This window comes from Pyrus communis, chromosome 8 (genome assembly GCF_041283825.1).
Source record: "Pyrus communis isolate YQ-2024b chromosome 8, ASM4128382v1, whole genome shotgun sequence".
NCBI classification, from domain to species: Eukaryota; Viridiplantae; Streptophyta; class Magnoliopsida; order Rosales; family Rosaceae; genus Pyrus; species Pyrus communis.
The window spans coordinates 455,247-472,810 of record NC_142572.1 but is presented as its reverse complement, the minus strand read 5'-3'; the positions used below and the strand labels follow the sequence as shown (position 1 = coordinate 472,810).

General features: G+C 38.3%; 2 protein-coding genes across 2 annotated transcripts; both read right to left on the bottom strand.

Annotated features, from left to right (window-relative positions):
- Positions 1–718: 718 nt before the first annotated feature.
- Positions 719–3,182, bottom strand: LOC137718339 (uncharacterized). Its single transcript, XM_088698455.1, has 3 exons — positions 3,017–3,182; positions 1,922–2,181; positions 719–1,020 (listed from the first exon to the last, which is right to left on the bottom strand). The coding sequence occupies exons 1-2, from the start codon at positions 3,090–3,092 to the stop codon at positions 1,943–1,945; spliced, it is 315 nt and encodes a 104-aa protein (XP_088554581.1). The 5' UTR covers positions 3,093–3,182; the 3' UTR covers positions 719–1,020; positions 1,922–1,942.
- A 1,214-nt stretch (positions 3,183–4,396) lies between these two features.
- On the bottom strand, positions 4,397–7,514 carry LOC137717287 (elongation factor 1-gamma). Its single transcript, XM_068456594.2, has 8 exons — positions 7,388–7,514; positions 7,206–7,251; positions 6,581–6,730; positions 6,434–6,494; positions 6,298–6,350; positions 6,049–6,150; positions 5,055–5,562; positions 4,397–4,963 (listed from the first exon to the last, which is right to left on the bottom strand). Exons 2-8 carry the CDS (start codon positions 7,212–7,214, stop codon positions 4,584–4,586), a joined length of 1,263 nt encoding a protein of 420 aa, XP_068312695.1. The 5' UTR covers positions 7,215–7,251; positions 7,388–7,514; the 3' UTR covers positions 4,397–4,583.
- Positions 7,515–17,564: the final 10,050 nt, after the last annotated feature.

Sequence of the window (17,564 nt, the reverse complement as noted above, 5' to 3'; positions counted from 1 at the left end):
GTTAACAGGATCATCATGGAACTCAAAAAAGGAGTGCACGGAAAGCGTACCACTGCTGGTAAAGATTTGCCCGAAATCTTGTAATATCAAACCTTTCTAAATGCAGCTCAACATGAAAATCAAACAATGACAAAAAATAGAAAACAAGTAGCTTTTAAACATTAGAGATGATTCTACTATCTAGGTCCGGATAACTAGGAATAGCATTCTCAATAGTTTATGCATTGAGAAAGACAACCTGACCCCGTAAATTCTACTACCGTCATACTCAGATAACGTCCACTCTGAACTCTTCAAAAGTTAACCATCTTGAACCTAGGAGCATAAGACAAGTCGTAATATCATTCCTGCTTTTTACATCAAAAACTTAGCGTAAACAAACAAAGGCACTTGAAGGTGAGGCCTAGCATGAAACACTCAACTACTATTATTGACATGCCTTGCAGGTGTCCCCAACAACTGTACAAAAAAATAGTTCCCATACCAGAAGCCATCTACCACCTACCATCTACCAAATACAAGTGAACTAACTTCATTTATTCTCAAAACAACTGAAATAACTTTCTTGTTTTCTACACAAAAAATATCCGTTAGGACATATCATTCCACGTAGGCAGAGTGATCGAACCATATTTTTATCAAGCGGGCATTTATATGCACGCCAACCAATTGAAAGAAGATGGCGCTAAGGGCTTACAAGACTTACAGTTGCCTGAAATTATATCAAGATTCAGACCACTTACTAAGATTTTCATGTCAATCAAGCATGTGAATTCGAAATCAAGGTCATTAATACAAACACTGATTTGTGAACCTCAGCGCTCCATATGAAATAGTATCCCTCACATATGGTATGATATCATACTCAAAAACAAAACGAAAAATAAAAGCATAAGATTACATTTGAAGATATGATCACAAATGTCACAATTGACAGAAATTATCTAACCTCAACCCCGGACACCCAACTTCCATCGTGGTTAGGCGAGTGAGTTTTTCAAATACAAAATCCACGCAACTCTGCAAAAACAAAGAAGAAAAAACCCTCATTAGGAAGTGATTCTTCAACCAACAATCATAATGACATAAGTGTCCATATAAAGAAATACCATAACCTGACTAACTTTCCAAACTTAACCAGGATACAGTAAGCGATGGATATCACAAGGATTTGATATAAACTTGCAAAATTTTTGGTAGATCATCTACATAAATTAAAGTATGATCAAATCACAAGTAAAAAAGGAAAAGGATGCTAAAAAATCCATCAGTCTAGATTTCTAAATGAAAACAAGGAAGATTAGAAACTGATAAGATCTCACTTTATATTGATCCATATAGGCTTCTGTGCAGAAAGTGGTCTCTCCCTTTTACAATACACTATTAATAACTCTTACTCTCCCCTTAACACATTTTTAGAATTCCCACTATACCGTTAGCGTTCCATAAAAAGGTTATTGTCAATTTTGATATCTCAAAGAGCTTCTCCAATGGAAGATGAAAAATGTCTAGGAATGTGCATTTTACAGTTCTTGTTGGCCATAAAGCCTTCCAATGGGTGAATTTTAAGGGGATGTAAAAAAATACCCATCTTGGCCGGAAATTGTAAGTAAAAATGTGAATTTGTATCTATCAATTAAGATGCTCTACATAGTTTCTTAGTATTCTGACACCCGACTAATTACAGGGTATACAAACTAAAAGGGCATTTCTACTGGTTCATTCAATGTCACCAAGCTTTGCACAATACAGCATCACTGTAAAGGTATCAACACTACATAGCATTCAGAAAAGAAAACTGGTCACGCAATGTCGCATTGTTAATGACAATTAATATATAGTCACCCCCGTAAATCAATTGAAAGAAAGAATTAACAGTTGGCACACTAAAAAGAAGAAAGCAATAGGGTAGGAGGCACACCTTGAATATAAACAAAGTATTTCAATCCCGAAGACCGAGTTCGAGCTCAAGCTCATCATCCTCTTCAAACAACTTCAAAAGCCGGGCATACTGTTCTTCTCGTTTCTTCTTTTGCCATAGCTTGAAAAGGAAAAAGGAGAACAACGCAACTACTACAAGTCCAAGGAATATGATGACCAACGTTGAACCAGTGTGGCTGGAAGTGGAATGACTCTCAGATTTTTTACCATCTTTGGAACTAGATGAATCGTCAGAAAGGCCTGAAAGAAAAGGACCAAAATTTAAAAGATCTTATCGTGGTAACATGAGAAACAATTAATCATACGCGTATCGCAGCATCACATCTCATTCCTTCATCTGTTCATCAAATCCCCTCGTGTCACATAAAGGCTTGTTACTTCGAGAAGCAAGGGTCTAGTATATCGAAAGGTCTTCTTTCAAGATTTAAATGCAATAGCACTTCAATTAGATCATACAATGCTTAAGGGATGCTTCAATACCAAAGCAAGCACTCAAATTTGGGGATGTTGCAAAATATGTGGTTTTTCTCTTTTGTCCATTTTCCAAAGGTTTCTAAACCACACCACACTCAACCATAGATTTCCACTAAGATTGCATTCAAAACCCAGCTACGATACTTGGATTCCACCAAATCAGATAACCCAGATACACAATCCACTTCAAAGTTGGCCATACGAAAGTAAACATATCGAGACAATGTTCCAAAAGGAAAAGGAAAGTTTGGATTTTTTTTTTCTTAGACTCTAATTTTAAATGTAAACATAAACATTTCCTTATAAGGGAAACAAAGACAAGATTAAGCAAATAATGACTAACTTGGGTTTGGGTAAGGTAGGTTTTAGCTAATTAACAACAGAAAACAACAAATTTAGGACTTTCTTTTTCTCAGAAACCAAACAAGTGATTTGAAACAGACCCAGAAAGCAACTAACACAGAGAGAATTCAATTACCAAGTATATATAAATATAAATATATGTATATAAATCAACATGAAAGCATATAATATATAAATCAACATGAAATTAAAGCAGAATAATTGGAGAGAAATTGATGATGAGTTTGTGATGCCCAACCTGGAAAGAATTGGAGAGAAAATGAAGCTAATAATAAAAGCAAAGTCGGCGATCTGCAACCAGAAATTTCACTCATCTCTCCCAAACTCTCTTCTCTGAAACCTTCGCTCTCTCAAAGTTTTTTTTTTTTTGGAGAGATCGCTCCCCTTTCACGCAACAACTCGATTCGTGTTTTTTATCCTTTTTTTAATCTTTTTTTTTTTAATTTGAATACAACAAAAATGTTGTTTCTTTCAGTAATGACCCACGTATTTTCCATATTACTAATTGCACCATATTTGATTCTTTTTATTCCGAAGGAGGGAATTATTAGAAAAGTTTATTTTTTTAGTCATTCTTTAAAGATTGTCTTTGTAAAAAAAATAATTAAATTCTTACTGTTTATTCATCTAATGATTATTTGATAGAATAGAGTTGACAAACTATGTTTAATTCACAGTTAAACAACTTCTAATTTGGTTAATTTATTTGCATAGTTAAAGTTCTACGAGTGATCTAGAAAGTAGATAGTTGACGTATGACAAGAAAAGCTGAGAAAGGAAAAAAGTTGCATTCTCCTCAATTTTGTGTACAGGGTAAGACATGGAGTTTCAATTCTGGTTGTATATATTTCATAAAACAAGACATGTTAGAAACTTCGAGTATGAGTATCATCCAAATGACGTAGTAATACAGAATGACACAATAGTTTATTTAGATAATCAACAATATTGAGGCTACGATGTTCATGAGTATTGAATACTCCACCATTAAGAGCCCTTACTCTTAGAGTTAGATCTCATCTAACCATCGTTCAATTTTAAAGACTATAAATAGATGATTATTGTTTTTTTTTAATCAAAAATAAAAGATTACTCAACACTCGAAAATGTCGTATATTTTTTCAAATCAACAATGCGTTTTGTATCCAAATAGTTTGTGGCGCAGAACCGATTCAATGACAAGATTCCAAGATCCCAAACTTTTTCATTTTCTTCGAGAAGACCAACGAGGGTTCAAATCAAGATCCCACGCCATAGGAAGGTCGGATATTAGAGATGTCCTACATGGTATCTTTGATTACAAGAGATGCCATACGCCCTAGATCTTGCAAACGAGTCATGTTCATGTTGTGACCCGATAAAAATCCAATTCGTTAACGGATCATGCCTTTTCATGCCGTGATAACTGGTCAGATCTGACAACGATATCTTATCAAGTTTTAACGGACGATCAGATCACCACTCGACTCGTTAACATGTTGACTTAGAACATGTTACTTTCGTGTCTTTCATGTCATATTAATAGGTCATTCAAGAAGTTGTCAAAGGCCAATACACCCCATTATTAGGCTGGTAGTATCACTAACCTTGTGCTAACCTAACTGATTCAAACCACAGATAATAAACCTTCGAAGACTGTATCATATATAATTTTAGATGTCTAAACCATTCTCCAAAATTGAAGCGCAGAAACATGACTTGTAACTTATACTTGGTCTCACTCAGACACCAAAGAAACAAACCCTAACAAAAAAAGATAAGACAAAAAACACCATTTCCAGTGAAGGGATTAGATTTAGATATTTTCACTTGAAGCACTTGGCATCCAAAAGAGCCTCTCCCTCGAACGGCTCCTGGTCTTCGATCATCTGGTTGACACGCTCCTTTTGGTTTTCATCCGAAATGTCAACCTTTGTCCAGTTGTAGAGCTCCATGTCGTAGCACTCATCCATCACAAATTTGGGAATTTCTTGCCCACGGAAGAGCCACAGCCCCTTCACCTTGAAGGGTGCCTCTGAGCCAATCACAAGCATCTTTCCAAAAGCATACTTGCGGGCCAAATCCATCCTCTGAAGGAATCCACCGACCTTGTTCAGTGTCACAAAGGAAACTGTATTCTCATCATTGTACTTGTATTCACAGAACCAAAGAGAGTATCCTTCGGGATCGTACATGTCCCAGAATCCTGCAATAAACAAGGACGCAAACATCAACTTAACCCAACTGATGCTTTTGACTGCCAACATTCCAGAAAGACCAAGCGTTAAGATGATTACCTTTAATAGCAACCTCACGGAAGTTGGTCTTTGTGTTAGAGTAAAGTCTCTTCCAGTCGTCCAATACCATCTTACTTGGGGGAAGCAGATCAAGAGGATTCTTGGGTTTAGGCTTTGGAGCCTCTTCCACTTCCTCGGCAGCTTCTGCCTTGAGTTTTTCTGGCTCCTTTTTGGCTTCTTTCTTGGGCTCCTCCTTGGCCTTGCCTTTAGCAGGCTGGGCAGGCTTCTTTGCAGATACAACTGGTGGAACTGAAACAGCCTGCTTGACATCACCCATTACCTTTTTGAAGGTTGGTTGATTGACCAGAGTCCAGAAGTATCTCTCAACGTGGGGAAACTCTGAGGTGAAGCTCTTAGTCAAAATTTGGGTGAACCCAAAGTACAAATTGCAACCAACAACAATGTCAGCAAGGGTTACAGAATGCCCAACTAGGTATGTGTTGGAAGCAAGATGGGTGTTCAAGGCACCTAGTGCTCTCTTCAATGCAGAAATTGTAGCTTCCTCATCCTAAATAGAATATACAAAAAAGTTAGAAATACTTCATGAAGCATCAAAGAAGCTGGAAGGAACAGAAAGAGGGGGGGGTGGGTGGTTTATAAACAATACAGATTGTGCACTGTAAATAAGGGAAAAAGAATCATATATTTCAATTTGGTCAAGTGTCACCAGTCACCACAAAGTTTTTGTTGACCATTTCAGCCAAGGTAATTGACATGATTGTATATCTAACCATAACACCTAACAGGATTCGTTGTAACTAGCCTTACAGAGTACAACTAATATTATAATCGTATTCCATCAATCTTCACAATGTGACACTACTAACTCAACAAAATGTACATCTAATCTTGTCTACATAATAAATGATCGATTTCAATCGTGACAAAAGAATAAACAAAATAAGCACACCTTAAGCACCCAAATCGGACAAAGATGCTATCTAAATTGGGAAGAATATAAAGAGACATAAAGAATTATGATTATGCAACTCACTGGAGGAAGGTACACGCGATGTCCCACTCTCGGTAACCACCACTTAAGTATGTTAGCATCAATCTCCAAGGATCCAAAATCAATCCATTGCTCGATATGGGCCTAAAGAATAACAAACAAATGTAAGCATAACAAACCTCTTATTTCACCAGGATTGAGACAAAAGATAAAACATAAAAAGGAAAAATGCACTTGAGCCTTTAGATTTACTCAAGGCAAAACAACTCAGGAAGGAATATTGTTTCTTACATAGTCAATCAGAGAAGAACCACACAGAGGATTGTCAGCCTTCAAGCGTGCGACTGAAGCAACACAAAAACATAGTTAATTTCTAATACACCAATAGAAATTGATAAAAGTAATTTGATGAAAAACATAGTCTTACCATAGCGTGCAATAGCGTTACTCTCAAAGATGGGACCATCAGGTGTTACCAACAGCGGAACCTGGAATTATATGACCGATTCTTTAATGCATAAAATCAAACTACAATTTCATCAAGCATGTATATATAAAGAAAACGAAATTCTACCTTTCCGATAGGGTTTAACTTCAAATACTCAGGAGTCTTGTTTGTAACACCCATCTCAAAGTTGGGTGCAAGTTCAACTTTCACACCACTGTACTCGGCAACAATGAGCGCCTTGTAACCATTTTTGTTTGTCTTCCCTGCATGCAAGACCTGAAAAGTAAACAATACAAAACCTATTAGTAAACGGAGATCCCAAAATTGAAGCCAATAACATAATAATTGAAACCAAAACACATCGGGTGGTTCCCACAAATCATATAAAAAAACTTAACAGGTACGAATATGAAGTGAACTAAAGCAGAACAAACCCCTAAAATTGCTTAAGTTCTGACGACTTTTCTAGTGTTTATCAATAATATCAGATCAACAAAACCCATATTGCAAAATGAATCCGATTTCGAACACAGATCAATATATGAACATCTAAATTTGAATTGTATCATCAACCATATGTAAATCGGCCACTGGTAAAACCGAACACACACGATCATATTATTCATAAAATTAAGTACTTTTTTGAGATGCAAACCAAACATAAATCGACCACTGTGAGCGATAAGAATTGGACTACAGTACAATCAGAACAATTCGAATCGAAAAATAAGAAGAAACGAACTAAACTCACCAAAGCCATGGCTGTTCCGGAAAAACGTTTCGCTCAGATTTAAGATCTGAAACATGCAAAGGCCAAAAAAAAAAAAAAAAACCCTTTGTTATCAGCAATTTGATTACTGTAGGAAAAGAAATTGGTAGATTGGAAGAGAAGAATTTCATTTCAATTTTCTCGAGAAACAAACAGAGAGAGACCTGTAAGGCGGAGCGTTCTTCCGCGAGAGAGAGAGAGCAGCAGCACAAGTGGAGTGATGCGAATAAGAGAGCAAGAGACGATGTAGGAAAAGCCAAGTGCTAGGGTTTTTAGTCCGAGTGAAAACGACTGCAACTGTTTATGGGTCGGGTCATATTTTCACTCTAAACTACCATCCGGCCCATTTTAAGCCCACAAATTTTCTTTTAACTTATCACACTTTTTGTTAATTTATGTATTTTGATTTTCTTTAATTCATTCGATCCGACGGCTAAAAATTGAAAAGAGTGTGTAAGAGGTAAAAAGAAGTGTGTGGATATGGTCGGCCCAATGGCTGACCTAGGGGTAGAAGTTGGATTCAGATTTTCGATTCCATGAGTAGCTATTTCAATTTGATTCAAAAGTTTCCGAATTCAAATATCTTGGAAGAAGTTGAATGCAAATTGGAACACATTTAGAGATTCCAAAATTCCATGTTTATGATTCGAACTTATGTATTGTATTGTTTCGTAATTAAAATTTCATTTAGAGTGTGTTATATTTCGTGATATGCTAGTCACTTGAAGGTTTATTGGGATAATTGGAACAATAGTTCTTTAACTTTAACTCAATTGAAGCTTTGATCTCGAAACTAAAATTCGTGAATATTGGTTCCTGAATTTGTAATAATGCGGAGCAATAGTTCTTTTGGCAAACTCCGTTAGAATTCTATCTTTTTTTTTTTTTTTTTTTGCCCTTTAGACTCTTTATTTTGAACAGAAATTTTAACAGAGTTAGTGAAAAAGACAATTGCTCCACATTATACACACGAGGTTGATAAATATTAAAAAGAGAGAGGAAGTTTGTTATTACATATTCTCTGAAGTGTTGTTTTTCCCTTACCTATGCAAACCTTGTTCTCAATTTAGTTTTTTTTAGTGCTCTTTTATGAGATACAGTTTCTAATGAGATTGGAGACAAATGAATGACCATGAAAGAACAGAAGAGATGCTGCTAAGGGATTAACCCTAACGGGAAAGAGAGTTAACAGACGTCAAGAAACTTATTTTCTTTTTCTAAAAACTAAAACATTTTGGAATTATAAATCAACTTAATTGAAGGTGATGTGTCATATTATGAATCGTTGAATTATGGTGGAAATTCAGAGAAATGCGAGTAAATGCATGAAAGACTAAATGTAGAGACTTAGAATCATTAAGAGCAACTTCACCCCTAAAAAAATGTATCAACACCCAACCTATTCAATCCACTCAGTGAACAATGATAGACCACAATGAACAGTAATAGGCCAAATGTGTAACATCCCACATCGCCCAGGGGAGTGTATTATGTAAGCCTTATATGTATATTCTCATCTCTACCTAGCACGAGCCCTTTTAGGAGCTCACTGGCTTTGGGCTCCATCGGAACTCCAAAGTTAAGTGAGTTCGAGCAAGAGCAATCCCAAGATGGGTGACCCACTGAGAAGTTCTCGTGTGAGTTCCCATAAACAAAACTGTTAGGGTGTGGTAGGGGCCCAAAGCGGACAATATCGTGCTACGGTGGAGTTGAGCCAGCGATGTAGTGGGGGCTCGGCCGCTCGGGTCAAGATGTGACAATTTGGTATTAGAGCCAATCCTTGGGCGAATGTGTGCTGATGAGGACGTCGGGCCCTTAAGGGGAGTGGATTGTAACATCTCACATCGCTCAAGGGAGTGGATCATGTAAGCCTTATATGTATATTCTCATCTCTACCTAGCATGAGACATTTTGGGAACTCGCTGGCTTTGGGTTCCATCAGAACTTCAAAGTTAAGCGAGTTCGCGCGAGAGCAATCCCAAGATGGGTGACCCACTGGGAAGTTCTCGTGTGAGTTCCCATCAACAAAACCATGAATGTGTGGTAGGGGCCCAAAACGGACAATATCGTGCTACGGTGGAGTCGAGCCTGAGATGCGGTGAGAGCTCGGGCAGGGATGTGTGGCACAAACGATCTCCACCCCTGCAAAATGCCTTCGCACCCAACCCATTTAAAATAGGGAAATTAGAATTCCCTACAGTTTTTCTATATCATTTAAATTAAACATCTGTGCTTTTTTAAAATTTAATTAAAGTGATTTGACCAATAGTATCACATCCCTGTCCGGGGCGGATCACTTTACGGGCCCGCTTCACCACAGTAGCACGATATTGTCCACTTTGGGCTTACCATTCCCTCACGGTTTTGTTTATAAGAACTCACACGAGTAATTTCCCAGTGGGTCACCCATCATGGGATTGCTCTAACCCCATTTTCGCTTAACTTTGGAGTTCCTACGGAACCCGAAGCCAGTGAGTTCCCAAAAGGCCTCGTGCTAGGTAGAGATGAGAATATACATATAAGGATCACACCCCTGGGTGATGTGGGATGTCACAATCCACCCCCTTAGGGGCCCAACATCCTCGTTGACATACCACGACCAGGGTTAGGCTCTGATATCAATTGTCACATCCCAGCCCGGGGCAGATCACTTCCAGGGCTCGCTCTACCACCGTAACACGATATTGTCCGCTTTGGGCTTACCATTCCCTCAAGGTTTTGTTTTTGGGAACTTACAAGCAACTTCCCAGTGGGTCACCCATCATGGAATTGCTCTAGCCCCCTTATCGCTTAACTTTGGAGTTCCTACGGAACCCGAAGCCAGTGAGCTCCCAAAAGACCTCGTGCTAGGTAGGGATGAGAATATACGTATAAGGATCACAACCCTAGACAATGTGGGATGTCACAATCCATCCTTCTTAGGGGCCCGACATCCTCGTTGGCACACCACGATCAGGGTTAGGCTCTAATACCAATTGTCACATCTCGACCCAGGGCAGATCACTTCCCGGGCCCGCTCCACCACCGTAGCACGATATTGTCCGCTTTTGGCTTACCATTCTCTCACGGTTTTGTTTTTGGGAACTCACGAGTAACTTCCCAGTGTGTCACCCATCATGGGATTGCTCTAGCCTCCTTCTCCCTTAACTTCGGAGTTCCTATGGAACCCGAAGCCAGTGAGTTCCCAAAAGGCCTCATGCTAGGTAGGGATGGGAATATACATATAAGGATCACTCCTCTGGGCAATGTGGGATGTCAAAATCTACCATCCTCAGGGGCCCGACGTCCTCGTCGGCACACAACGACCAGGGTTAGGCTTTGATACCAAATTGTCACATCCCGGCCCGGGGCGGATCACTTCCCGGGCTCGTTCCACCACCGTAGCATGATATTGTTCGCTTTGGGCTTACCATTCCCTCACGATTTTGTTTTTGGGAACTCACGAGAAACTTCCCAGTGGGTCACCCATCATGGGATTGCTCTAGCCCCTTTCTCACTTAACTTCGGAGTTCCCATGGAATCCGAAGCCAGTAAGCTCCCAAAAGGCCTTGTGCTAGGTAGGGATGAGAATATACATATAAGGATCACACCCCTAGACGATGTGAGATGTCACAATCCACCCCCCTTAGGGGCCCGACATCCTCGTCGGCACACCACGACCAGGATTAGGCTCTGATACCAATTGTCACATCCCGGCCAGGGGTGGATCACTTCCCGGACCCGCTCCATCACCGTAGCACAATATTATCTGGTTTGGGCTTACCATTCCCTCACGGTTTTGTTTTTGGAAACTCACGAGCAACTTCCTAGTGGGTCACCCATCATGGGATTGCTCTAGCCCCCTTCTCGCTTAACTTCGGAGTTCCTGTGGAACCCGAAGCCAGTGAGCTCCCAAAAGGCATCGTGCTAGGTAGGAATGAGAATATACATATAAGGATCACTCTTCTGGGCGATGTGGGATGTCACAAACAGTCACCTCTATTTTTTTAAATTAAAATAATTTTTGAATTTATCAGTTTATTTGCATGATGCACTTTTCCTTATTTAGTGGAGATAATAGTAATTAAACTATATTTTCTCTTCTTACAAATATGTTTTTTTTTATCACAGTTTTTTTTTTTTTTTTTTTGTTATGCAAACATTTAATATTATTTCTTTTTCCAAATGGTTTTTTCTTTTTCAAATAATTGGTGATCAACATAAAAGCTCTGTGTAATTTTTTTAATTTTTTTGTGAAATTATATTTTTTTTGTTGTGTTTTTTTAAGTATAGTTGTTGACAAATTATTATTAGGTACAATACATTACGTATATATTATATGCGGATACGTTTGAATTTACAAAAATCATTAATTGGTACGTTTATTTACAATTTTGGTACATCTAATTTGATACATATTGTTAATATTGGTATATTATTTTTATTTTGGTACGTTTTATTTTGTACACATTGTGTATTGGTACGTTTATAGTATTCTCAATCCTATTTTCTCTTCACGTACTAAAAGAAAAACTTATTTCGGTATGTTTCATTTTGAGGGATTTAAAAATATTTTAAACTATTTTGGAAAGAAAAAAATCTTAAATCGTAGATAATTATTGCTAAATTGTAGCATTATTGTGAAAATAAATTGAATCTAACCAATCTTTTTTTTTAACAATTATCTCTAACGGAGGAGAGTGTAATCAAAGGCTAGATTATAGGGAATTTGATACAATATAATGTGCATATAGCACCAAAATTACGACAAAAAAAAGTTTAATCAAATCACTAAAAGGCATGGATGTTTGATTTAGAAAATTCAAAACTGAGGCGCTTATATCAAAAGATCCCTTTAAAATATTATTAATTTTTTTTTAAATAATAAATAATAAATAGTTTTAATTTCGGATAGGATGTTTAACCAAGCTCGACACATCACGTGTCATTATCCAAACGTATTATTTTGTGAATAGATTTCCGCTAAGATTTTCAACCAATCCCGACGCGCCTCGTGTCACTATCTGTTTACAATAATTTAGCCAAGATTGTGATAAGATTTTTAACCAATCCCGAAGCGCCACATGTCCCTATTTGTTTACAATAATTTAGCCAAGATTTTGATAAGATTTTCAACCAATCATGTAATATCAAGTGGCATTGTCCACAACCTCATCCTTTCTTCTTCTTTTTTTTTTTCCATATAAACCCTACATCCCTACATCCAGCCTCACACCAATATAAACCCCACATCCCTACATCCATCCTCACACCAATCCTTTCTTTTTTTTGTCCATATAAACCTTACATCATTACATCCATCCTCACACCAAACTCAATCTTTTTTTTTTAACTCAAAATCCTTCTTCATCGTTTTCAAATCTTGAGTTCTTTTTACAATGTCTTCTTCAAGGAGAGTGTATAAACAGTTTAAGGAGCAACATAAAAGATTATTGGCACAACAGGAAGAATTTGTCAATCTCGAGGAAGGTGGAGGTAGAGATGAGGCATTCGCAATGGAGGAGGATGAGGATGATGACCATAGAAGGCAAAGGGCCTTACATTCTCGCCATGTCATGGAAATTGTGGGCCAGAAAGCCAAACGCAGACGTGACACGCCCCGACCCCGATATTCCCCGAATATCAGGATAGGCACGTGCTGGCCGACACCCGAGGGTGACGAAAGCCATTTATTGAGTGCAAATGCTGAAAACAAGGGATAAATAAGACTTATAAATATAAATGAATAATGAATATGCAAATAAGAAAAGTGTTCAGAGCACATCTCTAATCTAGAACACTAAAAGAAAATAATATAAAATTGAATGAAACAAATGAGTGGGTCCTACACCACGAGGACTCGAAGATGCCGATGCGAAAGTGTCTGGATGTCATGATTGTATGCCCCGATTCTAAGTCCTGAAGGGGGCGCAAAACAAATATGAGTGGACCAAGTTGATATATATATATATATATAATAAAACAGTTATCAACATACTAACCCCCAGGTTTTATGAAAACACATATATTATGATAAACATAGGTTTTCCGAAACCTAGCATGTCGTGCAATATCTCAAATTATAACTTGTATATATAATAATCACTAGTGAATGTCCGATATAACTCTCCAGGCCCCATGCCGGCTCCCCGTCTCTGAGCAGACAATCATAGGAAAATACACTTCAGGCCCCATGCCGGCTCCTTGTCCCTGTGCTAAATAGCTAGAGGAAACACACTCCAGGCCCTATGCCAACACCAAACCATCGCCCGGGACGGACCGGATCTATCCCTACGTCCCGTAGCGAAAAGGACCACTAGGTAAGTACAAAACCAGTGAACATACATATATTGAAAATCAACTTCATAGTATAAAGTCATCCATCATCTATACTATAAAGAGGTGTTCTAAACATGTTCTAAATATCATATCGTCATCCATCAGATATTCTATAAGAACATGGGTTATAGGAAAAATAGTAATAATTCAAACTAGCCTCAGTAAGCATGTTATCTCATAAAACGTTCCATAAAACATAATCATCAAATCATGCTTCTCATGTATGCATTTATACTATCAAAACATTCATTTTTAGAAGGGGTCCACTCACAGTACTTTGCTGTCGAACAGCCACGCCATCTAGCGAAGAAGGAAACGCCACAGATAAACGCCTCTAAGCACATAAATGGTACATTTAGTCAAACTCTACTCAAACGACTGAATTTGGGAAAACAGACATCGGAAACGGGTTCAGGACTTCGAAATTAGCCTAGGAGGTGTCCCGCACGAAAACCCAAAAAGTCAACGGTCAAGTCAACGTTGACCGTTGATCGGTCAAAGTCAAAGTCAACGCTGACCGTTGATCGGGTCCCGGTTAGCAAGTCAAACGAGTCTGGGCTTGGATCCGGATTGGGTTAAAGGGTTTGGACTTGGGTTTGGGCCTAAAGGGTTTGGGTCTAATGGGTTTTAAGGTTAACGGGCCAGAGGCCCTAAAAGAAACGACCCAAAGACCTTTAAATTAACAAAACAAAAATAAATAAATAAAAAGGTTGGGTTGGGCTACCCAGGGTTTTGGGCTTGGCAGGAAAGGTCCAAAGGCCTTGGGTTTGGTGGTTCATCGGATTCTAAGGAAGGAGAAGGCCGGATTTCGGCCGGAGAATTCCCAAGCTCTAATGGAGCTCAAAACTCAACCAAAACATGTCATTCAATATACCAAATTGAAGCCCCGAAGGTAAGGAATCGAAATATACCCTTGGTTCCCGTCATCGTGGCCGGAGTTGGCCAGAAAACAGCCTGGAAGCCAAGGGTGTCCGTCGGAAACTGGGTGAGATTCAAATGAGTATAACTTCTTCAATACTCAATGAAATTGGGTGAAAAACTCGCCGTGGTTTGGCCGGAAATTGCCTCGAAAGGGGCGGTGCTCGCCGAAAAACTGGGGAAATGTCTCCGAGGTGGTTTCTTCATGGTTTGACGTCCAAAACACAACCACGGGGTTAGAAAAGAACTATAGGGATGAAAAGAGAAGCATTTGGAGTGTTTTGAGGCTTACCTAAAACGGAAGGACGAGGAACTCGTTCGAGTTTCTCTGTGTTCCACATAGACGAAGAAGGAGAAAGAGCTAACGTGGTGATGATGGTGATGTTGTCGTCGTTGATGAGGTGTGGGCACATGTGTGTGTGTGTGTGTGTGTGCGCGTTCTTGTTGGAGAAAAGAGCACTGAGAGGGGGGATGGAGAGATCACAGAGGAAGAAAGAGATAAGAGAAAACTGAGAGATAAGAGAAACTTTTTAGAAGAAATAAAAGAAAGGGAAAGAGAAAGGGAACCGGGGAACAAAACAGGGGCTGGGCCCCTTGGGCTCACCAATTAAGACTCAAAAACAATTTTAAAAAGGAAAGTATCCCCCAAACTTAGTGAAAATACAAAAATACCCATTTTCTTCCGTAAATCCCGGGACGGGTTGTTACAAGACATGCCGCAAACTTTAATAGAAAAAGGGAAAGACGAGGTAAAGATCTCTTGGAAGATTATTTTATTGCCAACATCATATTCCCTGATCATGTTTTTAGACGTCGTTTTAGAATGCAACGAAGTTTGTTCGATAAAATCATAAGTGTTATTTGCAACCATGATTCATACTTTGTGCAAAAAGAGGATGATTTTCATGTTCTAGGTATTTTTCCTGAGCAAAAAATTACGGCTGCCTTGCGAATGCTTGCATATGGAGCATCTGCAGATCGAGTGGATGAGATCGTGAGAATGGAAAAAACAATTGTTCTGGAGTCCCTGATGTGGTTTTACTTTGCAATTAAAACACTCTATACCAATAAGTACCTCCGGAAACCACGCCAAGGGACATGCTAAGGCTTCTGAGGAAGGATGAGATGCGAGGCTTCCCTGACATGATTGGAAGCATTGATTGCATGCATTGGACTTGGAAAAACTATCCAAGTGCGTGGCAAGGAGCTTATGGCAACAAAAAATGAGCCAAAAGTATCATTTTGGAAGCGATGGCTTCATTTGATACATGGATTTGACATGTTTTTTTTTGGTGTTCCAAGAGCTCAGAATGACCTAAATGTCCTTGCCCAACTACCTTGAAGACCTCGACTAAATGTCATTTGATACATGGTTGAGTTTTTTCCAATGACCTTGAATACCTTAACTACTTCTGGCGTCTTTTCCATGTACATCGCAAAACACTTTCATAATTTTACTCCACATTTCTCGTTTATCCATCTCATTACACGTAATCAGGTCATGAATAGTGTGAACCCAACATTCACACAAAGTAAGATCTTCGATGACTTCCACATAGTCATTTTTTTCTCTAAAAAATTATATGAAAGCTTTGGTAAAAATTGTTGAAAATATTGAAATGTGATGTAAGGTGGACTATGAGGGTTAGGTATTTATAGGAAAAAAAAAATTTAAAAATTTCTGTATTTTTTAACAATTTTTAATTAATTTTTTATCAAATTTAATTTAGGTAATTAATATGGACTATTGGATTTGAAAAAGATTCAAATCCAATAGCCTATACCTTGACACATGGCCAACAGTCATAATTCCGACTGTTGTGCCTTTTTTTTTTTTTTTTTTTTAATTTCTGGTAGAAAATTGTGGACCATTGATCTCTGGATCAGACGATCCAAATCAATTTCAAATTCAAATTTTTTTTACTATTGAAAATCCAACGGTCTAGAAAACTAGCCGTTGGAAATCCAACGACCTAAAAACGAACACGTGGCTTCCCATTTGATCATCTCAGTGCACTTGCATTGACGGGCCACCCCCACTTTTTGTTGTTGGGACACGTGACCACACGTGCGTGTATTGCATGCGTCTGGCGCAAAAAAAAAAAAATTCAAATGCCCTCCGATGCCACGTGGGGTCAGCATGGTGTCAAATGGGCCGATCCATGGCTCTGTTGATTCTGGGCTGGCATGGAGACTAGCTTGGGTTAGGTGCCAACCTATTTGCTGGGCTGGACTGGAGTGGATTGGCTAGGTGCCTAGCCAATAACTTAGATGGGTGCCGACCTAAAAAGCCCCCGGTGGAACTACTCTAAAAGGATCCCCTCAATTGAAAAACTTAAAAAGAAAAAGAGAAAGTTGTTGTTACAAAACTGCAAAGAGTTAGCAGGCATATTAAATGTTGTGCCGTTTTGTTCAGAAAAAGCAATGTCGTTGGATTTACATGTATTAAAACTTCCTCTCTCAATATTACTTCCACTTGATGCTTCGGAATTCGAATCAACGTCTCATTGATGGTTGCCTTTTTATTTTTGATATCATTTTCTAACATGAACACAGAGTATTTAGACGAAGGGTTAGAGAAATGCCACAAGAAAAAAAAGATGTTGGAAAACAACTAAATCTTTATTTTAAAGAGCTAAATTTGTCATTTAGTATTACGATCGAGTAACATTCCTATTCACTTGAAAGTGAGAGGTTTTAGATTCGAATCTAGTCAAAGGCCAATTTGAACTATATTATTGCTAACTCATTGTGGAGCTTAGGTCATTGCAAGTGACCCTGAGCAAGGAGAAAAGTATAGATATAATAATATATAAAAAATAGGGGTGTACTATCCACACACCCATTTTTACTTATTCCATACCCCTTGTTAATTTCTGTCTTTTGATCTTTTTCATTTCATCTGATTTGATGACTGAAAATCAGAAAGGTGTGTGAGAAATAAAAAAAATGTGTGTGAATAGCACACCCCAAAGAATATTGTTTCAAAAAATAAATATTTTAAAAACTAAGTGGGTTGAACTTGAATTGTTAATAATAAAATATTAAAATTTATTAAAATTTTTTTTTTGAACAAATGATATTATTCATACTAGGGGAGATGGG